The 27,037-nt window shown below is 38.8% G+C and overlaps 1 protein-coding gene across 3 annotated transcripts in view; it reads left to right on the top strand.

Annotated features, from left to right (window-relative positions):
* Positions 1–27,037, top strand: part of CERS6 (ceramide synthase 6) — a 270,735-nt gene that overhangs the window by 87,031 nt on the left and 156,667 nt on the right. For all 3 annotated transcript variants that reach the window (XR_013762562.1, XM_079131867.1, XM_079131868.1), the window contains exon 3: positions 5,253–5,383. Coding sequence is in view for 2 of the 3 variants with exons in the window: in XM_079131867.1 (XP_078987993.1) it covers positions 5,253–5,383 (131 nt within the window). In the remaining variant the exon portion in view is untranslated. The remainder of the gene's footprint in view (positions 1–5,252; positions 5,384–27,037) is intronic.

Genomic DNA, 27,037 nt, shown 5'->3' on the forward strand with positions numbered 1-27,037 from the left:
CAAAATTCCAGAATATTTCATAAACAATGATAATGAGAGCAGTACTTGCATGTGCCATGCCAAAGCATGCTCATTTGAAAACTCAGGAATATATGAACATATTGCCACTCAACATTAGAAATAGAACAACAAAATAAATGGAGATAAGCAAAAGGCAGAGATAATAAAAGTAAAAGCCAGAATTAATGAGTTAGCAAAACAGTCGAATTAAGAAATTTTAATCTGAAAGCATTTCACTGATTTAATTTTTCTTAACAGAAAGTCAGTCCTGTAAAGCAAAAAGATTGGGGAAGCACAAATAGTGATATAATAATTGATAACCAACAGAAGCAGAGAAAAATTGAGTGTATATTGCTCTTAACTGGAAAAACAAAATGGAAAAACTTGAATAAAATGGAAATTATTCTTACATTTGCAATAAGGTATAGGGAGCTGGGGGGTGAGGACTTGCTGGGAGTGGTCTGGACCTTCACCCTACTTACTGTACCACTTTACCCATGTGTGCCATGCCAGACATTGGCCTCATCATCCATCAATGAACTTACTTAAGTCAGTAATAAAAATATCTTTTTATGACAAAATAATTATTCTAGAAAAATCATAATTTTCTCTCCCTCTGTATGTGTGTATGTGTGTGTGTCTAAGGACCAAATTTAAGGACTGGGGATATAGCTCAGTTGGTAGAGTGCTTGCCTTGTGAGCACAAGGCCTTGAGTTCAGTCCCCAGTACCACAAAAAAAAAAAAAAAAAAAAAAAGGATCAAATTTAAAAAACACAATTGCAAAAATGTATGTAGCTCAGATGCTCTAACAAAAGAATTTTCTTTCTTCTTATTCACTCAAAACATTAGAGCATGTAAGCATGTTTTTTCTTTACTCAGATGATTAGCATTGCTAAGATAGATGAATGCCTAAATTCACACCTAATAGTATCAGACATTATATTTGTCCTTTCCCCTTTTTAAATTGTACATATTTAAGGTATTCATATCAAAATAGGTTCCTATATACAACATATCCATGTTTGTTATACATAGCGAAATGGTTACTATAGTCAAGCAAATTAACATATCTGTCTTGCAAAAGAATTCTAACATCTCCTTTAAGGCTGTTTAATTCTCTTAAAATCTATCATAGCACAGAAAATTTGAAAAACCATCCAGTTGTCTTTTGATGTGGCACTAAAACATTTATATCAAAGCCTAACCAGGATCTCAGCCTCCCTCCCAAACCAGGATCTCAGCCTCCCTCCCAAACCAGGATCTCAGCCTCCCTCCCAAATGATCTAGACACCATATACTGACTAATATTAATGAAAATTTTTAAATAAAAGTTTAGCAAACAGGATCTAGTTTTTAATGAGGAAAGCTGAATGATGGGAACACATTAAAAGAATTATTTGCCATTACAAAATAGAGATTATTCTCGGATTCCAAGGCCCTCCCTGTATTGAATATTTTTAAAATATCCATGTAATTCACCATATTAATACATCTAAGGTGCGCTGGATTACAGCTCAGTTGTTATAGCGCTTGTCTTGGGTTTGGTCCCCAGCACTGCAAACAAACAAACAAACACCTAAGGAGAAAAAAAAAAAAATACATGATACTGTATGGCTGCTGAATCCTACCATCTTTTTGATTAAAATAAAATTATCTGACTAGGGAGAGGTGCTTTACATGACAAATACGTTTGTATCTCAGTCCCCAGTCTGGCCTCTTGCTTAATGAGAAAACTAAAGGTATTTCCACTAAAGTCCAGAAAAGATAGGAATGTGTCTTATAACTATTGTTCTGTGTTGTGCCACATTTACATTGACCTAGCACATAGGTAAAAGAAAAAAAGTTCCTGAAAATTATGAAGAGGCAAAACTATTGCTATTTGAAGATGTAGTCAATGAGTTCCACTATAACCTAGGTATTGATGAAAAAAGATATTGAAATGTTTCTTTGAATATGGATCTTATATTTCAGTAATGTGCTATGTGATTGTATTCATTTAAAAAATACCAAAAACAACACGAAATTTTAATACAAAACTAGTAAACAAAATTCGGTGACTTTCATAAATATGCAAACAAGAAACAGAAAAGATTATAGGAAAGCATCTTATTACAATAGAAACAAGCAAAAAAAAAAAAAAAATCCACAGGAATAAACAACAAGGTATGTGTAAGACCTGTATGAGGAAAGTTTTCAAACATTCTTGATGGACACAAAAAACAAATTGAATAGTGATGTTAATTCACCCTATGTTAATTTAAGAAATTGGTATGGTTTATTTAAAAAATCAAACACGTTTGCTTGTCTGACCACTTGTTGGTTTTGAAAATAGATAATTTAATTCTAATGCTCACATAGAAAAATAAACAAAGATTTCCAAGAAAACTGCGTGTGACTGGCACATGAACAATAGACCAGTAGAAGAGTAGGTCCGTTTTTCAGTGGGAAAAATGTGAGTGATGATATTGGGATTTAGGGTAGCCACCTGGAAAGAAAGGTAGATTTGTAACTCACACTGAATGCCAGCATATATATTCTAAATGCAGTAAAAATGTGAATGTACCAAAACCCTGAATGCATTAGATGGAAGCCTGGGAGAGTTTTAATAACATTTGGAATGAAGAAGGCTTTTCTGATTATGACTCCAAATTTAGAAACTATTGTATTTAGCAATCATTTACAAATAAAAAATAAACAAACAACATCAGCAAATTCTAAAATACAAATGACATACTCGTAAAAAGTATGCAACTTATAGTACAGACAAGGGTGTAACCACCCTAATAAATGAAGAAACCTACAAACCAATGAAGAAAATCCCAACAGATTAAAAAAAAATCAAGCCATAAGATATGACCATATTCTTTAGGAAAAAGTGAAATGCAGATGATTTTTTAAAACATATGAAAAGATGCTTGTCTCATAAAAGGGAACAATCAAAACAACACCAGGGTACTGTTTTTTATATATCAGGTTGAAAAAATAAAAACACTTGACATCTTGGTCTTTGAGGAGACTTGAGAAATGGATACTTCTGCTTGGAGAATTCAGGTTGATAAAATCACCAGTGAGAGTACTTTCTCAATAGGGAAACAAGTTACAGATGCCTTTGATCAACAACTTTTGGTTTCAGGAAGAGATCCCACAGACAGACTTGTACAAAATGACCCGTGGCAAGCTTATTTATTTCAGCATTGTTTATAGTTTGGATGCTACCTAAATGTCTGTTGATAGTACAGTGAGTAAGCAAATTATAGGACATCTCTACCATTCTTCAAAAGAATGAGGGCATTTTCTGTATACTGATACAGAAATATTTGTAAAATGTAAAACCCAAGGTCTAGCACAGAGTCCATTGTGTGACCATTTGTGTAATGAAGGGGAATATAAGAATGCATTTTCACTTTTGCTTTTACTTCTGCAAAATAACTGGAAAGAAACTGATTAAATAACTGTGGTTACCTGTTAGGAAAGGAGGGATGAAAAGAACAGGAACAAAGTGGAAGGTAAAACTTTGGGCAGTTTTACATTTGTGAGCCATGGTAATATTGTTTCTATTAATAAATTAGAAAATAGATTGAAATTAAAAATGAATTTCTCTAGGGAAATGTTATAGCCAAGGTGTGGTGTTGGAGGGTTTTTTTTTCTTTTGATATTTTGGATTAGGAAAGACATGAGACTGTAGGTGGTATCATAACTATGAAAACGGGCTCAGGCACATGCCAATGGAAAGTTGGCAAATAACATTTTGTACCCTGAGTCCACTCGGCGTGTTTTCTGGGTGTCTTGACTATTTTAATCAGTTCACACTGCCATGACACAATACCACAGACTGGATGGCTTAAGCAACATGTACTTATTCCTCAAAGTTCTGGCGGGTGGAGTTCTGAGCTCTGGGTGCCAGCATGGTCCAGTGCTTGGTGAAAGGCTTCCTCCTCATATAGCAAGGGAGGAAGGGGAGGGAGGGACAGAGAGAGAGTACTCATGCAGGTGGGCCAGCATCTGGCGGGTCTTCATTTAAGGGCACTAATCTTTCAAAGGCTACCTTCTTAATACCATCACATTGGAGATTAGAGTTTCAACAGGTGAACTCTGGGGGGGGAACACAAACCCCTTGAGTTACTCGAGATGCTTTTAGAAAGGTGTCGTATGTACATTCCACACTTAAAACTTGAGAGCTGGCCAGACTGCCTTCTCCTCCTCCCCTTTTGATTATATTCCCTGATCATGAATATCAAAGCAAAAATAGAATAAATAGAGAAATGGAGCTCACTTGGCTGCTTTTGTTGTACATCAGGTCACATTCATATGATTGTTGGCAGGATGCTCTCTTAACATTGAAGAGAGATGAGAGAAAAGAAAAAAAACTAACATCCAGTTTTATACACATTTTCAAATTTAGTTCTTACCATAATCCCATTTAGGCTGATAAAGTTGTCGTTGTTGTTGTTGTTATTATTATTAACAGTGTCAGGGATTAAACCCAAGGCCTTGTGCATGCTAGGCAAGTGTTCTTCCACTGAGCTATAGCCCCTGTCCTCAACCCTTATTTCTGTAAATGAGGAAACAGATGCTCAGAGAGGTCAGTGGAGTAGAGGAATTGAACCTATACCTGTCATTTCAGGGCCAACTCTGTCTTCTCCACCTAGTTTACTTCTTCAGGTAATGCATAATAGTCTTAGTAAAAGCCTTGATGTGGGATGTGGTCAAAAGGAATGACTGAGAAAATGAACAGAAGAGGAATGTGTGAAGAATGGGGAAGAAGAGGGGAGTAGAAATGGGACATTAGGTATTTGGGGTTTTTTTCTGTGCTTTTTGTGTATCCTACATTATCCAGATATGTGATAGGTATGTATAACATTTCCCCCCCAGAAAGTGAAATATTTGAATGATGCCTCTTGGCAAGTTCTTCACTGGACTCCCTTCCCTTGAAGGCTGATGGAGCTGACTCAGCTCGTTGGCTGTTCATCGAATCTGGGTTGCCTCTTAGAAAGTGCATTGCTGATAAGGAGAAGTGCAAGCATTAGAGCAAGATTCATATTTTACCATCTTATTTCATAATGAGTAACCTCTTGGTTATTTCTGTTCATTCTGCTAATGGAAGGCCTAGATTCTCAGTGGTAAATACAGAAATTTCAGTAGCAGATATAAATAGGGAAAAAATTTAAAACCCTAACATACACAAGGACAGATCTGTTTTAAGAAAATGAAAGGGTATTGAAAACTATTTTCCTGGCAACTTGTTTTATAGCATCCCGATGAGAAGAGATTAGAGGGCCTCTCCAAGCAACTGGACTGGGATGTCCGAAGCATTCAGCGCTGGTTTCGACAACGACGCAACCAAGAGAAGCCCAGCACCTTGACCAGGTTCTGTGAGAGCATGTGAGTAGCTTTTTTTTTTTTTTTTTTTTCCTTGAAAGAAAAACCTGCCTTAGTCTGCATGCCAGCCCACAGGTAAAGAATAACAGATTCACACAGGTTACCAACAGCCCTTATAATACCTGTCATCTACTAGAAAGTAGTTCAGGAAAAAGAGGGGGACTGTTCCTTGTAAGATTTGAGATTTCTGCTTTGAACACAGTAAATAAAGTTTGCTCCCTAACAGTTCCTGCAAAATAAGTAGATTGCAAGGGCCTTCCATGGTATTTTAAACCAGACATCTTTGAAATATAGTATTACAAGTCATTACTTTTATAGAAGCTGATAGTTTGAATTTTAAGAAGGTATTTGGTCAAGACATTTTTCCACTGATAAAAACTGAGATATTAGAATATATCATCAGAGGATTATAACAATGTCCTACATTGCTGAAGATTTAAGAAATGGCCATATTCTGGGTGAGTTTAATGAAGCATTGCTCCAAGGTAGGGGATGGAATGAGAATCTCATCCATTTCTGAAATGTGAACTTCATGATGTATAAATTATGTGTCAGTAAAGCTGTTAGAAATAATAAAACCACATAGAACTCTTCTAGCATAGTGGTATCTTCAGATGGTGATACTCAGTATACTTTGGAAAAATCAGAGGAAGAAATACTGAAGTTTGAGCACATCCCCAACAACAGGAAACTGCCTTGGAAGTCAGTACCCCAGTTGGTCTTCACCTTTTAGAATATGACTATTACTTTATTCAACAGTTCTTTCTTTAGGAACCTTTTCCATGACACCTGTTCATTTAACAATAGTGCTGCCAGTATAGGTTTCTTAATTTTAGGTCCTTTCCATTTGGGTTGAGAGTTTCATTTTTAGATTGAAGGCAAAAAAGGCATTTTAGCAAATCTATACTTAGAGGGAAACTTAATGTTATAGGAGAATTAATGGGAGTCAGAATTCCTAAGCCTGGGTAAATATATAGAATTTAAATAGAATGTTTAGAGGTCAGAATATTTATAAAATGCAGAAAAACAATCATAGTTACAATCTGCAAAACCCTTCCTATATTTAAACTTAGCAGTAGTTTATGAAAGGATTTATGTATCTGGGCTCATGATCAAAAGCCAGAATTGCTTCCTGACCCGGTCCTGCTGCATATGTCAAAGGCCTGGGCTCCACCACTGAGCCATAGGTCTGAGGAGGGGTGAAGTAGGCCTTGGGACATACCCACATGCTCAAAGTCATGGGCCCTCTTCCCCTCCTCCAACTAACTTCTTTGGTAATTCAGTCCTAGCCCCTTTTATGTTATACAGACTTTATAAACTTTTTTTTTTTTTTCAAATATGAATGTACATAGGCATCAGTCATTTGGGGGTCTTGTTAGATTCTGATTTACTTGGTCTAGAATGGCAACTGAGATTCTGAATTTACAACAAGTTTGCAGTCGATGATGATGCTGGCCCAGTGGACCACATTTGAGTAGCAAAGGCCAACACTGGACTCATACCTGTGTCTCTTCCCTGACTGCAACTATTCTTGACCTATGTATCCCAATAAAAAGGATAGTCATAGTTACATTCAATTAAAAATATTTCAAGGGCTGGGAATAAAGCTCAGTTGGTAGAGTGCTTGCCATGCAAGCACAAGGGCCTGGGTTCAATCCCCAGCACCGCAAAAAAAAAAAAAAAACAAAAAAAAAACCCCAAAACAAAAGATTGCTAGAGGCATGGCAATTGTAGTCACAGTGATGGGGAGGGAGCAGTATAAAAAGGATACACTGTGATCTTCTACCTCAAGTTTATTATCAAAGTGTCAAAAAGATAAGACCAAAATCTGAGTTGATGATAGATATTTAAAAATAATTATATAGGTGATTGGTATGTCCATTCAGTAATGAAGATTTAAAAAAAAAAAAAGATCAGCTATGGGTTGGAGGCAGGTGGGGTAGCTGGGACTCCTGGGTCAGTGCCAGTGGCCTTCAGCTGCTCTGTTGCATGAGATGGTGTTGATGAACTCTTGTTCTGTCATTTTCTTCTTCCTTGGCTTCTGGGTTGCCAGTAGATTCTTCTCTTTCCAAGAACTCTTGTTTGCATTATTTAGTCTGCCTTTCTCCTGTGATCTTTGATGTGCTGCTTCTCCATATTCAGCTGTCAACCTCTTGTGTTTCTTTACCTTCCATTCTCTGTATAGAAATGGTCTCCTCTAACCATCTTCTTCCAGAGGCATGTGTTCAGGGCAGATGCTTCTACTGCAACTCTGATTTACTTCTACTCTTCTCCCGTTGTCCATATGCCTGTGTTTCATGACAAATAGGCTAGAAACCCAAACCAATCAGCCACTGAGTTCCATTAATTCTTTGTAAACCCCCCACCAAGACACAGATCCTGATGACTCCCAAAAGTTTCCTTATTATCCCTCAGACTCATATGCATTTTGTTTGCTACCCTCTCCCACAGTGTCCTAAAATACCACTGTCTCCACATTCTGTTGCTTTAAAAAAAACCTTGATGATTAATTTACAACTCTAGGATAAATATTAGGTTACTTAGCCAATAACCAGATTCTGGCTTTTGCATGTTTAATGTCAGTCACTTCAGTGACCTCTTCCTCCAGAAGGCTGTGTCTTTACTGTACATGACGTGTTTACTTCTCCCTTGGTTTGTGCAGTGTTCCTAACATGGAACCCCCACTTCCTCTGCCCCACGCATTTATGCTTTACCCATCCGTCAATTCTCAGGCCCTCTCTGAAGGGCCTAACTGCTGAGTCTGGAGTAAGCACAACTTCTCCTGATTCCTCTGAGTACTTATTACAAGTATGATTTAAAATTGAATCATATGTGATTATGTGATGACTTAACTATTCTTAACCTGGCTGTTTCTACCAGTTTTATCATAAGTATTCATTGAAGAACACAGTGGCCATGCCATATTCTTCGTCCATTCTTCTTCACCTTTGCTATAACATACAGACTCTACTAAATAAATATTTGTTAAATGACTGAATGTTAAAATGGCATTGTTCTGGAAGGAGTAGCTGATCTCAGTTGCCACTTGGTCTCACAACTGAAGAGTGCCAATACACTAACTTAGCATAAAATTTTTGTAGGCAAATTAACTGATTCTGAAAATCTCCATGGCAATTTTAATGAAGAAATTCAAAGGATAGTACTGGGTGTGGTGCTGTATAATCCTGGTGATTCAGGAAGCTGAGGTGGGAGGATCACTTGAATTCAAGACCAGCATGGATAACAGCAAGACCCTGTCTCAAAAACACAAACAAACAAAAAAAGAAATTCAGAGGAAGGAATTGGTTTCAAAGAAGAATATTTAGAAAAATACAGGGATAAAGAAGAATTATGTCAATTTATGTAAGTACATGTATGTGACATAGTCTTTTACCTATAAAAATAATCTAGAATCATTGTTCTTAACCAGGAAAGTATTTCATACACATCCAAGTCCCACCCCAGAGAGTCTGATTCAGTAAGATGACACAGATGAGGATCTGGACATGTTTGTGTATTTGCTTGTTTATTTATTTATTTATGAAATGTCCCAAGTGCATCTGACACACCTTGCTGGTTAAAAAGAGAGATGATTTTTTACTTAGAAATACTACAAATCAAGCTAGAGAGCAGGACATTTAGGGGTTATAACTACATACAAATTTAGGGGTTATAACTATAATACCAAAATATGAAGGGTCCTTTCAGGAGAATTGTGTTTCATCTTTCGTTGGTGTGGAATAGCGCCGGTAGGCATGCCAAATAGTGCTGGTAAACATCTGCCAACACGCCTAGTGTTTGGCACACCCATCTAATGAAGAACAACGTTTGGTGAGTAATGCACAGAAACACTGATGTGATTTATTTCCCTCTCGCTTGATGTCAGTCATTCAAAGCTGTGTCACTTTTGATGACTATTTCTTCCAGCAGCATTTAAATCCTTATTGGCAACTGAAATAGAGATTTTTCAAGAGAGAGTGAAGTAATTATGACAATGAGATGTCACGTGAGACATTTTTGGAGAAACGGATTCTGAATGGAAGCCAGTGCTGGTTGGGATCATGCTGAAGCTTTGCCATACTTTTCTAACAGCTGCTTCGGAGCTGTATGTTTTGTCATTTAGGACCATATAAAATAAGTTATATCTATAATAAAAAATATCTGCAGGATGAAGCAGGAAGAGGCAGAGATGTTAGAATAAATGACTTCCTTATCTCATTTTTTTTTTAATATCCTGCAGCATGTTTAATAGCACATGTCAGAGAGTAAATATTATATATGGCTTTCATTTAAACAATATCCAGGTGCCTGGAAGTGTGAATTCCATATGATAACCTCGAAGTGGAGGGTAAGGAATATTTGCATATCACCGATTGTCACTGATTTATTTGAACTGAACTTTTCCCCATATGGCACTGAAGTTATGGTGCTTTATGTTATATAAGATGAGGGCCCAAGATCCCCTTTCTTCAGGCATTCCATTTTAGAGTTTATGTGGATTAAAACTACCCACATATGCTTCTGTATTTAGACCCTTCTGGACAATGGCAAAACCTTTGGCAGTCTTATTTCTGCACAGAAGTTCCATGGTTGTCTGAATTTATGATATCACTGAAATCAGGACAGTACATCAGTGACAAGTCAGTGGCTTAACCAGGTGCCCTCATGCCACCTGTACAGGCACTGTGAGTCCAAATAGCGGTTTTTACTTGGGTAAGTCAACTGCTGTCTTGTGACTTTAGAGGAAGTAGACCCTGATGATTGGGTAGAGGAATGGGCGTGGGATTGTGCGGGAAACCAGCAGTCGACTCTCTCAAATCCCTTAACTTCAGATCAGTCCTTGATTAGAGGAAATTATGTGGAGAATATCTTCACCAGGTGTCCATACCCAGTTTGATTGCACAGACACTAACTCAGTGTTTGTAAACTCTTTTCATATCTTCTATGCTCAGGAGAGGTGATGTTTTGCTAGAGAAGAAGCTCAATTTTGATTATTTTCTCTATCAGAACATGAGCTCAGCATCTTTTACACAATTCATTCCCAAAATTCTCCCGAAGATCGCTGCAGTGTTTGAGAAGGTATTGTCTTCCAGAACAATGACATCTTCCTTATTTCAGTATTGGGGTATGTGATCAGCCATGTTTAGATGCTGTTGGTAAGTCTGGGAAAAAAAATCAGAAAATTGGAGAACTGTCTCTTAGTTCTTGAAATGTGCAGGGTTGAGCTGTGTTTTTGTTGTCATGGTGATGGGACTGGACATTTGCCCATTGTTGGAAAAATTGTCCCTGGATTGGTGAACACCTGCTGTCACCCAAAGCACACAGAGACCTACTTATTGTTCAGTGAATATCTTAGCGTTCAAGACTGTTATTTTAAGCACTTTTAAGTCTGTGGGTTGTATTCAGGTCAGTTTTAACTTCAGGGTAGAGGTCAGTAAACTTGTCCTATAAATGGTCAGAAAGTAAAATATTTTAGACCATAGTTGACTTCGTTACTATTACAATTCTGCTGGTGCATCACAAAAGCAGCCAGGCACAATGCAAATGTGAGTGACTGAGTTCCAAGAAAACTTTCTTTATGGATACTGAAATTTGAATGCATCCTTCTTTGTGTCATGAAGTATTTATTGTTTTAAAATTTTCAATCATTAAAAAATATAAAAACGCTTCTTAACTTGTGGGCCATACAGAAACCTGTGGCTGCCTGGATTTGCTGTAGTCTGCTGAGCTCTGTCTAGGTGGTATAATGCTATTGGTGGTTCTTTCAGCATTCAAGAAAGAGAATTTGTTCTTACCATGCCAGGCAGAGTCAGCTACATCTCGGAGTACTACCATGTAATAGAAACTTTAGAAGGATCTAGAATGCTGTGCCAATCTTCAGCATTCCTAGGGTGTGCAGTTACCTGGTGCTCCCTGAAGCTATTAGTATCTTCAAGGCAGCATCATCTTCTTGACAGAAGTTCTGAAGATTGATGAACTGGACTGCGGACAGTCTACTCTTGCCTTGAATATGCTTTTCAAGTCTGGCTCCCTCTTTCTATTCTAGACCTGCCATCTGTGGCAAGGGAACTCAGGTTTTCCATTTAGATCAAGACTCTCACATTCTTGGATGGCATATGGCTAGGCTTCTCATTCATGTGTACTGGCTAATTAAAGAAAACAGATTTTTGCTAAAAATATCAGACAGGCCATACCTTGGTCAAGCTGACTGCATATTATATACTTTTGTGCTGTGCTCACATTTGATGGGTCAGTTTTTCCTTAGATTCTAAATTTCTAAGAACTTTTTCACAATAATTTCCCAATAATTTTGTCTAACATGGATTTTGATGGTGATAAAGAGAATATGGATAGAGGATTGACCACATTTATTAAGCCCTCATGTTCTCCATTAACACTCTGCTGCCATTTTGGGGACCTGTTTACCATTTCTCTTTTTCGTTTAATCTACTTTAAAAGTTATTTGTTTCCATTTTAGAATTGTCATGCAAATCATTAAAATTGATTTTGATTTGAAAGGATGTATAAGAATATGTATAATGTTCACAAAAAATTGGGGAGAAATTACTCCACAGCCTACTACCCAGAAATAAATGCTTGAATGTTTTGAACTCACAGTGCCATCTTACATATGTGTCCACAAAAACATGCACATATTTACAGTGTGTGTGCCTGTGCCTCCCGCCGGCACTTCTGCAGTTACACTTTTACCAGAGCTGCCTCTTCAGGGTCCTGAGGAAGACTGTGGGCTCATTATGTTTTATGCTTCATCTTTGGTACTGCTAAGTAGCTTACCTCTTAGCAGCAGCAGTCATTTGTGTTGTTCTAGGCTTTCCATTCCTCATACTGTGCAAAATTACTTAATGAAACAAAATAAAAGAGGGCTTGTGAGAAAAATGAGTTAGGAGCATAACACTCAAAAACTTCGGTAGTCCCACACACATAGTGCATGCTCACAGGAGCCTAATAAAAACAGTAGCCTGGTTTTATATGTGCTGTTTAAGAAATATTTTTTATACTCTAATAAATATGGCAGTTTTTCTTAAAAAAGACCTGAAGTTTGCTTGTAGAACTTGGTGTTGGTTTGCTGGTTTTCCAGGACTGACCGAACAGAATAACACAGATTGGGTGGCCTTAAGCACCAGAAATTAATTTTCTGACAATTCTGGAGGCTGGAAATCTGAGATCAAAGTGTTGTTGGGTCTGTTTCTGTCTTAAGTCTCTTTCTTTGGCCTTTCCTCTGGGTGAGCATCCTTGGAGTCCCTTCCTCTTCTTATAAGGACACTAATCATATTGTATTAGGGCCCCACCCTTATGGCCCTATTTAACCTTAATTACCTTCTTAAAGGCTCTCTCTCCAAGTATGTTCACTTTGAGAGGTAGGGTTTCAACATGTAAATTGGGACTTCACAGTTCAGTTCGTAACAATGTTGGAGGGGGTGCAGCTTGTGAGTTATTGTGAAGTGGTAGAGACAGGATGATCAGAAATCAGAGGGAAGGTTGTAGCGTAGATGGGTGTGGCTTATGACACATGTGGGGTGTGTGTGTGTTCCCAGGCCACTCTATTCAGTCCAGTGCAATTTTCTGAATTCACCTAGTGCTTTTGGCATATGAAATCACTCATAAACAAATAAGAAATCTGTGTTCTTCTTATAGTGGAAGACATTCACATTGTCAGAACAAGCCTGATAGCAGGGTTATATAAAGCAGGACTGTTGGTGCAGAGTAGTAGCGAAGGGGTGAGCCGTGGAACCGGCAATCTGAGTTCAAATCTTCTCTTACATGAAGTCCTATAGTATTTGGAAGAGTTGTTATGCCATCCTGGGATTTAGTTTCTTTATTTGTAAAATATGCATATAAATAGGGTCTACCTCATAAGGTGGTTGTGCACTAAATGAGTTCAGATGTATAGACCGGTGGCTTGCACCCAGTAAGGGCCCAGTGACTGTTGGTGTAACATAAGCAGCAGCCAATAGTGATGAGTCTGTCACAACCCTGCATCAACAGTGGGGCCCCTCAGAGCTACAGCCCCCTCGCCTAGAAGAGGTAGCTCTGGTTTTTGTCATTTGGGGAGGAGCGATTCAAGAAGATGCAGGAACAGGTTTTCAGTAGCAAATGAAGCTCTTTTATTCTGTGGAACCCAAAAGAGGCAGAATCCATGAGGATTTGCAGGACTGTCGATTTGGGCATTGCGCACACGTGAGAAAAAGATGCAAATCCAGTGTGAGTTCAGAGCCCGAGCGCCGCTGACTTGCTGTGTAGCAGCGTGACAGAAGTGGAAGAGGAAAGGTGTCCTACTTTGGCAGGGAGCGAGGCATGTGGTGCCTGCCGAAGCCAAGGCTTTTGAGGCACCGCATGAGAAATGTCAGAACACACAGCGAATGTCTTTGAACCACAGAGATTTAAAATTTGCCCAGGTGATCCTGAGAAGGACACAGCTTGCCTCTACCAGAAGGGAGGGAGGAACAAAGGCTGCTACTCAGTGGGGCTGGCCTCAGCGAGGCTGCCTATCCTGGGGCTGGGATAGTCTGGTCAGCCTCAGGAGGCCAGCATGGCTTTGGAGTTAGCCGTTAAATGTAATATTTATTGGCTACACTCAATCTTGAACAAATTTGAGGGTAAAAATCAAGTATTCCTGGCTCACAATCTAGCTCAAGTTCTGTTACACTTAGCAAGGAATTTCACACTGACAGGTGCCTTTCTGTGAAAGGGTTCCTGCAGAGCACGTATTGTGAATGAGACGATTGGCAGGGCATCACACATGCTATGCACCACAACACGCTTGGGGTCAAGGTTAACAGAATTGGCGTTAAAGGCTCTGGTCTTGACCATGTTGCTGAATTCTCTAAGGTTCTGTTAATTCCTATGGTACCCGCTTTATTAGCCACAGGTGTCCTGCAATTGCATATTTTCAGCTTTAGAATATTAAATAATAGTAGGTTTTCTTGCACATATAAGTGGGCACTTAATGAGACATAAACATTGAGAAAAGAGGGCAAAAAGATGAACTGAGGATGTGTCATATTCCGGGTACAGTGATGGGGCCTCTTCATCTAGACAACAACCCTGTGTAACATGTTAGGTCCTAAAAATCCTTACCCATGAAGGGACTGCAGAGGTGGAGTACCTGACCCAACACCACACAGCTATTAAGCAACACAGCTTGGATTCGCACCCAGCTCTGCCTGCATTCAGGGCTTATGTTATTTCGACTGCATAGTGTTAGTGAAAACTCAGGATTTCTGTATGTAACTGCATTCAAAGCAGAAATGGGGCCATTTTGGTGTTTTCTTTGCACATCATAGTCTCCTCTCTCTGTCCTTTCCCTTGTTGCTTTCTCCTTGCCATACCTAAAGTACTTCCAGTTGCTCTCTGCTGGAGCACTTGGAGGTTTGCTGTTTTCACTACTTGTATCTATCTCTGCTGTTAACCTGTTAACACCTTGAGTTCTAGTCCTGGATCTCGGTTATCTTTTTGTTCCCATGATGCCTGGTGCTTCGTAAGACCACAGTAGATATCTACTGAAGGAACCAGTTGTTTGGACTTTTAGAGCTGGTTTGACCAGCTAGGACCAGCAGATTGACTTTGATAGAGAAGACCCAACTGTATCTTTCTGATAGTTCTGGGGAAGGCTAAGGTGGGGAGGGAAGCAGGGGAAGGGGCTTTCTGAGGAATGACAGTCTGAATTTTCAAGAATGATTTTAGTGGCCAGATGGAGAGTGAGCAGGAGGGTGCTGAAGTTTGCTCCAGGGAGTGGAAATCACTGGAAGAATATGGTGTGTTTGGAGAACTCCCAGCAGCCTGGAGCAGGTAAAGAGGGACGGGAAGCCAACAGGCAGCTTGAGCCCTACTTGCCCAGCTGAGGCTGTGTCCTCTGAATATCAAGGGCCACCTGCCCTTCTGCTCCATGGTGTGCTTACTTTGCCTACTTTCCTAGAAATCTTTTGTTTCCTACCTGCTTGTCACATTTAAGAATGGAACTGGCTTTATATTATCAGTGCCTCAAGCCAATGTACAACTAGGTTTGAAATCTTTTTTTAAAAAAAATTTTATTTATCTTTTAATTTTTTACAGACTGCATTTTGATTCATTGTACACAAATGGGGCACATCATTTCATTTCTATGGTTGTACATGATGTAGATTCATAACATTTGTTAATCATCCATGTACATAAGGTAATGATGTCTGTCTCATTCCACCATTTTTCATACCTGCCTCTCTCTCATTTCCTTCTACATAGTCTAAAGTTCCCCCATTCTTCTCTCACTCCGCACCCCCCCACCCCCATTATATATCATTCTCCACTTATCAGGGAAAACATTCAGCCTTTGGTGTTTTGGGATTGACTTATTTTGCTTAGCATGACATTCTCCAATTCCATCCATTTATTTGCAAATGCCATGATATTGTTCTTCTTTATGGCTGAATAATATTCCATTGTGTATGTATACCACAGTTTCTTTATCCATTAATCTGGTGAAGGGCATCTAGTTTGGTTCCACAATCTAGCTATTGTGAACTGAGCTGCTATAAACATTGATGTGGCTGTGTTACTGTAGTATGCTGATTTTAAGTCCTTTGGGTATAAACTGAGGAGTGGGATAACTGGGTCAAAATGTGGGTCCATTCCAAGTTTTCTGAGGATTCTCCACACTGCTTTCCAGAGTATCCACACCAATTTGCAACTCCACCAGCAATGTAAGTGTGGAAATCTTTTTTTGTGTGTGTGTGAAAAACCTTGCTCACTGAACATAAATCTGTCATAAGTAGATATATAAAAGGTGGTTTGGAGCAGACACTCTCCTGCCCCTGTGTGGTCTGTCTGTCAGCCTTTATCTCATCTTCTGGAAAGGATAATGTGAGCAGAGAATCAGCAACATGGCCTTTTCTACTCCCTCTCCTCACTACAAACTTCCAAAGGAAAAGGAAATAAAGCCAAATTAAGTTATTTTCTCGCAATTGGCTATACCACAAAAAAGAGAATTAGGGTTGGGACCCATGAAGCCTGGTAGCATGCCATTAACTCAGCCCTCTGCAATGAAGGTCCAACATGAAAAACATAAAACAAGGGAAAAATGAACAAGCACTAACAAAAAACAGAACCAGGACATGCAGTTAGGAAAGCATGAATGGGCTTGAATGTTTCTGGGGACAAGTGAAAATTTGAAACCAGAGTTTTCCAGAAAATCTGGAACAAATTATGTACCTTCAGGACTTAATTCACTTCAATTTCCCAGATGGTTACAGAAGACCAATTATGTAGCAGGGACTTGGTGCTACAGAATTTAAAGATAAAAAGGAGAAATTTGCTATTCTCAAGTGTTCCTTTTAGGAGAAGGACGATTTAGAAGGGAGCTATAGGAGCATGCTGCTGTCCCTGGGCACAGGGTGAGTCATTGTAAAGGAGGGCTTGTGGGCCAGCAAAGCAGATTTGAGAGCAGCAAGTCTAAAAAAATTAGCCAATGTAGATTAGCTTCTTGTGAATGTATTTCAGAAAAAAAAAAAATGGAAATCAAGTGTGGAACACGCTGTATGAGGAATGTAGTTAGGGCCCATACAGATCTCAAGAAGTAGCCAAATACAGAATTTCTTCCAAAGTTGTCTTTTAAATGGACTTTTCAACAGAGACACTTGTTTTTCTTCCATTATTCATTGAGGTAGTTCTCATCTATAATTTTTCTTTTCCCATTTTAAGTTCTAGTCATTGAAATGTATCCATCTTCAACTGATTACAGTGCCTTTTGATTCTAGTTCTGAGATAGGACATGGACTTATATGTGTCATTTTCATTTGCTTGATTCAAAAATTAAAAAAATTATTTTATCTGGAAAATAAAAAAAAAGTATTTTATTTTTTACATGGCTCAATTTTATCTGAAAGTTTTTACTTGAATGTTGGCTATACCTTTGGTGTATTAAACCTAAGGGCTTCTCTTGACCCATGATTTTAAGTGTTCTTTTTTTTTCCCTCAATGTTTATATGGTTTGATAAGTATTTTTGAGCATATTCTATTTGCTGGGTTCTGTATCGGTGCAAAGTAGAAATATAGGACAACTTCTCCTTCTAGATAATGGATGCTCTCTTTACTTCAGCTTTAAACCTTAGTGTTTTTGTCTGCAAAACAGGGCTAAAATCTTAAAAACCTAGTGGAATTATTATAATGATTAAATAAAATAATTTATAGAAAGCAGCTTGGATAGTGCCTAACACATAATAAGAGCTCAGGAAAAGTAGTTATTTTTGATCAATTCTGATTTCTGTGTATTAAAGGCTGACTAAATAAATTGAGTTCCACTCCTAGCCAAATATTATTCCAACCTGGTTTAATACTGGATAGTACACACTACTACCATGTGTCTTATCTGGGTTTTATTTCTTTTAAATCCCAAATGTCTGGAGATATAATTATTTGGCAGATTGGGCATGGTGATTTTTGTTGGAGGAACTAATAATGCTCATAATTATATTTTCTCCTTCCCTTTTCTTAAAGTAAAGCTTCTTGGACATTGAGGTGAGAGCATGGTTTTCTGGCCATCTGACTTAAGTGGCATGTTATTCAAAACCACAATTCTTGTCTGAATAACAGGATGAGGCCCTTGTGGTGGAACAGGGAGGTTTGCATCTTAGGTCAAGATGTCAGAGGACCCAGGGACCAGCACACAGAGGAGTGCTGTCTGTTTCTGCCACTTACCAACTTGCTCAACATCAATTTCTTGGAACTTAATATGGGTTAAAATAGTATTTCAAATTTAAGATGAGGCCCTAGAGTTGTTCCAGACACATAAAAAACTCCTGCTTTGCAAGCACCTGATAAATGTTAGCTATTACCATACTAATGATTATTAATAGTAGTACTATAATTATCACTTAAAGCACACAAGGGCCTTCTCTAGGTGGGCTCACTTCTTGAACAAGTCTCAGCTTTTGCTAAGAATTTTGTGAAGATTTGTGACAATTCAAGCCTCTTTGACTGTACCCCTAGGAGAAGAGCTGTGTTCTTTCCTGCCCCTTGGCCTTCGCTCATGCCCTTCCCCTGCCACAGCCTAGAATGTTCTTTCCACTCTTTAACTGCTTGACAAAATACCTGCTCCCCCATCACAGTGGTTGTTTATTGAGTGACTACTTTATGCTGGGCACAATGCTGAGTGCCTAGTAAAGAACAGGCCTAGAAATAGGTCCTAAGAATTGTGTGACCTCACCTACTATTTGAAGGAGTCATCGTACTGTCATTTTCTTTCCCCAAAGTAGAAACGACAATTTCCTCGTTTGTATAACACCTTTAGTAGTAATAACAACAGGTCATTGCTCTTACTTATAGTTATTTTTATCTGCTAGACTGTAAATTGTTTCAGAGAAGGAGTTATCTTGTCCCTTTCATATACCCAGCACCTAGGTCTCTGCCTGCACATAAAAGGTGCCCAGCAAATATTTCCAGAGCATCAAATGAGTGAACATATGTTTTTGGGTCTAATAACTTCCCAGAGATTATTTGTCATGTATTTGTTTCATTTATTTTGAGTGCATACTATGCCAATAATTCCTGTATTATGGATATGGTTTACATTTCATTGGGGAAGAAGATAGTAGACAGTTAAGTAAAATATGCAGCATGTCAGTTGGCTTCAAGTACAATAGAGAAAAAGAAAAATGGACTGAAAGATCAAGAGTGTGTGTATGCACAGAGGCCTGGGCTTGAGCATTTGGGGGTCATGGAGGAAGTCTTTCCTGAGAAGGCAGAATTTGGGCCAAGACCTGAAGGAGTGGAGGAAACCTTATCCCAGGCAGAGGAGGAGTAATTGCAAGTGCCCTGAGAAGGAGCACTGGCCCTGTGCAAGGGCAGGGTGTCTGGAGTTGACATGAGGGAGGAGAAGTGGAAGGGGAGGTCTGAGAGGGTGGCCACATCATACAAGCCTGGTGGTCATAGTAAAGACTTTGGTATTTTGCTTGAGACTTGACACTTTTGGAAGGTTTTGAACCAAGGAGGAATGTGGTCTGGTAAACATTTTAATAGGATCCCGTTGGCTCAATGTGTTCAGAATGGGCTGCAGTGATGTGGGGTGGGTGCAGAGGCCAGGTAGAAGGCTACTGCAATAATCCAGGTGAGAATTCCAGTGGCTTCAACACAGGTGTTCGCAGTGGAAGAATCAGAGAGCAGGTTCAGGATTTCAACAAGAGTTTAATTTCTAAAAATTTCAAACACGTGAAGGAAGAAAGCATAGTTTAGCGAACACCATATACTCATCACTTGCATTCATTAATTAGCATTTTGACAAGGTTGCTTTACCTTTAGCTTTGCTTGCTGAACAAAGAAAATCATAGACATTGTCAGACTTTGTGCTTCAGCATGAATCTTCAGAAAATGAGGATGCTCTTCTGCATAAACAGAACACCATTATCATCCTAATACACATCATACTAAACTAATGCATATCCAAATCTCCCCAGTTATCTTCCCCTCAAAGTCTTATATGTTTGTATTTCTTTCCAGGTAGAATTCAGTCAACATTCGTGCACTATATTTGGGGGTTCTATCTCTTAAATCTTTCTCTTTCATTTTGACTTTTTGAAAAATTTGGAGTAACTTAAATTTATAGAAAGCTTCAAGAATAGTGTAAAGAAAACTTGGAATGGAACCACCCTTTGACCCCTCATCCCACTCCTTGGCATATACCCAAAGACTTAAAATTAACATACTATAGTGATGCTGCCACATCAATGTTTATAACAGCTCAATTCACAATAACTAAATTATGGAACCAGACTAGGTACCCTTCAACAGATGAATGGATAAAGAAAATGTGGTATAGATACACAACGGAATATTACTCAGCCATAAAGAGAAATGAAATTATGGCATTTGCCAGGAAATGGATGGAACTGGAGACTATCGTGCTAAGTAAAATAAGCCAATCCCAGAAAACCAAAGGCAGAATGTTCTTTCTGATATGTGTATGCTAACTCACAATTAAGTGGGAGTAGGGAAGAATAGAAGTACTTTGTATTAGACAAAGAAGAATGAAGGGAAGGGAGGGGGAATGGGAAAAGGAAAGATAGTAGGATGAATCAGACATTAATTTCCTATGTTTATATATGAATATATGATCCATGTAATTCGACATAACGTACAACCAGAAGAATGGGAAGTTATTCTCCATGTAAGCATAATATGTCAAAATACATTCTATTGTCATGTATAACCAAAAAGAACAAATAATAAAACCACAACAAAGAAAAAAAAATATTTGAACAAATGTTCCAGTATATTGTGAAACAAGTACTAATTATGGGGAAAGTGCAATAAAGCCATCAATATGCAAAAACAAAACAAACAAACAAACAAACAAACAAAAAAACACAGACATCTTGCATAAACCTTACCTGGATTCACACTTTGCTCTCACTGTCAGCATGATGTCACACTTTGCTCTCACTGTCGTCTCATTTTCCTCGGTGTGGGTGCAAGCTCACGTGAACAGATAGTGGGCATTTCACATCCAGATGGATTTTGAAGGTAGAGAAAACAGAATTTTCTGAGAAATTGGTTATGTACTATGAGATCGTCTGGTTTTGCTTGAGCATTGGGAGGAAGGGGTCTTCCTGCACTGAGCCATGAGGGAGGAGCAGATCTGGCAGAAGCTCGGGTTTTGATTTTGGTTGTGTTGAGTTGGAGGCAATTGAGATATCAGTGAGGAGGGGAGCCACAGGCAGCTGACTGAGATGAATGAGGAGCTCAGGGAGGTGTGGCCTGCAGAAATAAATATGGCAACCCTCAGTGAATAGGTGGCATTGTGAGCCCTGAGCCATGTGCCATCACAAAGAGAGCAAAGGGAGATGGAGAAAATGTCTGAGGACAGCACTCCACATTAGAGACTGAAGTTGAGGAGGTGCTGATCAAGGAGACCATGAAGGAGGATGGGTGCATAGAAGCCATGGCAGCAGGCGTCAAGGGTCAGCTGTGTCTGACACTAGTGGTGGGTCATGTGACAGCTGAGGGACATCACTGGCACCTGTTGAGAGCAGTTTGGATGAAGAGGGGTGAAGTCTGTGCCTATAAGGGCCTAATAGAAAAGGAGGAGAAAGAAATGAATATGGGAACCCTTCTGAAGTTTAGTATGAAAGGAAAGTTCAGAAAAAGGGTGGGTAATTAAGGAGGAACATGGGGTTGAGGGTGTGTGTGGGGTCTTCTATGTTGCCCAGGCTGGTCTCAAACTCTGAGGCTCAAGTGATCCTCCCCTCTTAGCCTCCTGAGAGCTAGCACTACAGGAGCACCACCAAGCCTAGCTACAAAATTTTTTAAGAATGGAAAAATGATGGCATGTTTGTTTGTTATTGGGAATGATCGAGCAGAGAGGGAAAAAATTGAGGGGAGAAATGTCAGGAGCTGTGTGCTTGCCTAGGCAGAAGGGACTGGGTATGCCACGCCGACAGTGCATCCGTGGTAACAGGCTGAAGCCAGAGTACAAGGCGGCTTGAAGGTAGATAGAGGCCCCTAAGTCCCTCCTGATTGTGTTCATCACCCCAGGGAAATAGCAAACAGACTGGCAGTTAGCGGGAGAGAAAGGAAGACATTTGAGGATGAGGAGAAGGTGAAATAATCCTCTGGAAGTGTACTTATTAATTTCTCTGTATGGAATATTTCTCCATGCATGGGTGGCAGGCAGCCAGGATGAAGGACATCAGTAGATTGCATTTTCTAGGAATAAGGGGTGTAGGTGTCAGGAGGTTGTGGTGACTCACAGGTCACCCTCAGTTCAGAAAGCCTCAGGTTTGCATGGACCTTCAGAGTGCAGTGAATTGAGTCTGATTGGAGCTCTGGGTTGGGCAGGGCTGGGAGTTGGAGACTGGCTCAGAGGTTTGGTGCACCTTTGGTGCAGTCATTTATCAGACCGGATTGGAACTGATGTCATCCGATGAACACTTATTTATTCTTTATCATTTCCACACTCCTTGTTCACAGGAAAGTCAGGGCAAGTCCCTCCGACCTTCAGTCAGTGTGTAGCTTTGGAAGATGCTGCTATACAAGGCTGACCTATAGTGCTTGCTTTGCCTGCGATTGCCTGTAAAGAAAGCATTGTGTGTCAATCAAGCACTATGTTCTCTGTTCAAAGCCTGTGAGCTGCTGAGGCAAGAAATTCTCATGAACTTGGGTGATATTCTATTCCAAACTCCTTTCTGCTCTGCAGAAGAATCCTGAGGATTCTTAAAACTGCCATATGCAGTTCTTTTGAGCTTTGGATGATGTGATGCATTTGATGTTTTATTTCATTTATGCTTTTAATTTTAAGACAAGCATCCAGATAGTCAACCAGCTAGTTTTCTATATCTGCATGTAAATAAGAGAGAGGAGAAAGAAAAAAGAAGCAGTTTGTTTTTCTTTCCCTGTTTTTCTCTTTATTGTACCTTCATTAGATGTTTTAGATCCAAGTTTCTCATTTTGAAAATAAGGTTTTCATTTGGAAGGCCACCAAATAAGCAAATGAAAAAACTGCAAGGGATACATGTTTTATAAAACCCAAGAGTATAACTCTTTTGGGACCTGAACAGTAATCCCAGGCCTCTGAAATTACCTCAAATGGACGTTTTCCCTAAAATTATTAAATGTTTAATTAAATGTCTGTAAGATATGATTTAATGGCCAAACTCAAACCATAGATTTACATAGAAATATAATAAAGTTTTAATCTCCGTGGAACAAATTAATAGTTGTTTCAGTAATTTCAAATCTTCAATTGGGAAAACATCAATGTGTACAAGAAAGAATAGTGTAACGAATATCCATACTGTTACCTTAGTGTTTCAATAATGGCGTCCATTCTACCATCACCTTATGAAAGTAATTCTTAAACTGGAAGTTATAAAAATGACCTACAACCTTTTTACTTTTTTATAGACAAAATAAATATGGGATATGGGTTCAAGATAATATAGTTAATGTGCTTGCTGGTAGGGCCTGTCAATTAGACTGGGGACCTGCAGAAGTGTTTTAGGCCCCACCCTTTGGTCCTCCGTGGCCTCTGGTTCACAGGGCTCACCAGTGCTTCTTGTCTGTACCTCCCTTATATGCTGTGCCTGGTGGTATGTGACTGCTGGGAGTTCTCTGTACACTCTGTCCCAGGGCCCCTGTGCCCCCTTTCCCTTGCATATGACTTACTCATCCCTTTGAAGTCCAGTTCAGGCACCCTCTCCTCTGAGATTTCCCCTCCTTGCCTACTCCTTGCCTGGCACAGGCATGTCCACCTGGACTTCCCCTAAGTGCCCTGCCCCTTCCTCCTCTGCCCTGGAGTTAAATCGAAATGGCTCCCTACCAGGCAGGGCTCTGCATAACTTTTTTTGGTACCTGAAAATTAACCCCAGGCCTCTGATTTTTATCTCAAATAAGATTTCTAGATCTTGGCTGTTTATGTCATCCCTGATCTCAGGTCCTCTCACTCACAGCTCTGGTGACAACAAGGTGCTCTCCCTGCTCTCAGCTTGTGCCTGCCTAGGGACTTTGCAGCTGCTTCCCACTTTCTGGAATGTTCTGCTCCACATTTTAGACTGTGTGGCTGCTGCTTTTCAGAGCTCCCCCTGAACTCCTCTTCAGCCACACCACCACTTTTCCTCCTAAGAAATGAGCTTCGTATCAACTTTTGTGGTAATGATGTTCTTCATTTTACTCGCATTCTTACCATTTATACACGTATTCCAAAATAATATAGTATACTTTTGCCTGTTTGAAAACTTGACATATGTTTAATGTGCTTCAGGTATTTCTTGTGGAAAAACATATGGTAGGATTTTGTTTTATTCAGACAGATAACTTTTGTTTTCTATTTTCCCGCCACAGCTTAGCCTGCCTATCTTAACATCATCCCTTTAAATGCTTTAAACCTCTGTTTTATTTTGTGCTGTTTATTGCTTTTGTCTATTTTATGTTTCGTTTTCTCCTTTTTCTTTGTTGATTTTATTTCTACTTAGTTTTGACATTATAGGTTTGATTTTCAATATTTGGGTGGTTACCCTAGAAATCTCAATGGTTATGCCTAAATTATCAAAAACTAATGTTGATCCATCTTTTAAGAATGTTTTTATTAGCATTATAGTTACAAATAATAGTGGGGTTTGTTTTGACCTATTCATATATGCATGGACTATAATTTGTTCCATTTCAATCCCTAGTACTTCTACTTTCCCTTCCTTTTCCCCTCCCCCCGTCCCCCTTCTTTATTCTATGGTCTTCTATCTCTTTATTCATTGTGATTGATGCTTTATAAATATATATAAAGGTAGAATTCACTGGTATATTCATTTATATACATAGCATAATTTGGTCACTTTGTCCTGAATTTCCTCCCTTTCCTGGCCCTCCTCCTTCTTCCTCAATTCCCCTTCTCTATTTTACTGATCTCCTTTCTGTTTTCATGAGACACCTGCCCCCTGAACCTTCACGCTTTTATTTCTTTATTTTGCTCTGGCTTCTGCATACTAGAGAAAACAGTTGAGCCTGGCTTATTTCACTTAGCATGATGTCCTCCAGTTCCATCCCTTTGTCAGCAAATGCCAACATTTCATTCTCCTTTATGGCTGAGTAAAACTCCATTGTATATGTACCACATTTTCTTTATCCACTCATCTGTTGATGGGCACCTGGACTAATTCCATAACATGGCTATTGTGAATTGTACTGCTATAAATGTTGGCATTCACATATCACTATCGTATGCTGATTTTAGTTCTTTTGGATAAATACCAAGATTGGGATAGCTGGGTCATATGGTGGTTCCATTCCTAGTCTTTTGAGGAATCTGCATCCTGCTTTCCAGCATGATTGTATGATTGGCAGTCCCATCAACAATGCATGAGTGCACCTTTTCCCCACATCCCTGTCAGCATTTATTGTTATCTGTAGTCTTGATGATTGCCATTCTGACTGATTTGAGATGAAATCTTAGTGTAGTTTTGATTTTTATTTCCCTGATTGCTTGGGAAGTTGATTCATCTTTTACCCTTCTCCTGAAGTATTTAGAATAAATCAGTTGAGCACAAATCTGAGGTGTTTAGAATATGTCATCACTATATACTCTCTTCTGACTTATACTATTTTTGTCAAGCTTTTTATTCTGTTTTTAAAAGATGTTAACAACTTAAAAAAAAAAAAAGCCCTACAGAGACCGTGTTCTAGATTTGCACACACATTTACTGTTTTCTTTGTTTCTTATTCTTTTTTATACTTAGACCTTCGATTTGGAACCAGTTGGTTTTTGTGTGGATCCTTGAGATTTACTCAGAATGGAATCCCTTAGATATTCTTATCTGTTATTCTTATCTTCCTCATCCTTGAAAGTATTTCTGTGAGTATGGAATAAAAGATGGACAGTCATTTGCGTTCAGGGTGTTGATGTCTCATTGCACTGTCTTCTTGCTTACGTGGTTGCTGTAGAGAAGTTGGTGGTTAGTCTGTCTTTCCTTGAAAAATAATGCCATTTCCTCCTACAAGCTCCAGGATTTTCCCTTTAGTCTTGGTCTTTCTGTATTTACAGTGGGCTATGTATAGATATAATTTTTTAAAAAAATATATTTTTCTTCAGATTTTTCAGATGTCTTAAATGTATAGATGTCTATCTTTATCAGCTCTGGAAAGTTCTCAGACATTACCTCCTCAAACGTTGCCTCTTTCCTGACCTATTTTCTTCTGTAATCACAATTAAATGTATTGTAGAGCATCACGCTCTAGTCTTCTGTGTCTTAATTTCTCTTCCATTTTGTTCTTTCCTTCTCAACTCTAATTTTTTCCTTCTCCTTTTTTTTAAAAAAAAAAAAGTTTGGTTATTCTATTTTTTTGGTAGAAGTTTTATTTGATCTTTTAAAAATCCACTTGATTAGTTTCTATGTTTCCTGTTCTCAAATACTTTTTACTTGGCCTTTTGTTTGATTGCATAGAAAAGCATAGCTGTTTTATAATGTGACATATTGATGATATTTGGTAGTTCAAGTATTTGTGGGTCTATTTCTGATTCTGATTCATGGAATCTTGTTTCCTTGTGTGCTTAAATTTTTACTACTTACTATTCTTAAAAACAGTGGGGGAAGGATTCTTGAATGTATGTTTATGCTTCTGTCCCAGCACTTCCTGATACCAGTCTAGCGCACCTTAAATCAAGGCAAGGTGAACATTCCTAGAGTTTCTGAGTTAGGGGTAGAGGTAGGGTTTATTGATGGTTCACACTCATCCTACAGGTGTAATAATCCATTGGGGTTCCAGTTTAATGTGGAGAGTGTATTCTGTAATATCTTCCACATTGGGTAGGCTTGATTTTTTCCCGTTTCCTGGGCTGCCAAAATAGAAACCCAGGTTTTCTGCCTATGGCAAAAGAACTATCATGTTCTACTTCCCTCTCTGGGTGCCCAGTTCCCTTAGATTTTTTTATAGTGAGAGTTGCTTACTATCTTTCCACCTTTGGTGCTTTTATTTATTTATTTTTAATAGAGAAGTTTAGTTTGTTTATATTAGGTAGCAAGCAATTAGTATGATTAGCCTTGCTCGCAATGTCTAGAAAAGGAAGAATTAAGACCTTAAATCTGGTGTTATCTATTGCAGAAACAACAATAGCAGCAACAGTGTGTGTTATATACACATCTTCAAAAACTTTGAAGATAAAGATTTTGAAAACTAGGA

The sequence above is a fragment of the Sciurus vulgaris genome, assembly GCF_902686455.1.
Source record: "Sciurus vulgaris genome assembly, chromosome: 3".
NCBI lineage: Eukaryota > Metazoa > Chordata > Mammalia > Rodentia > Sciuridae > Sciurus > Sciurus vulgaris.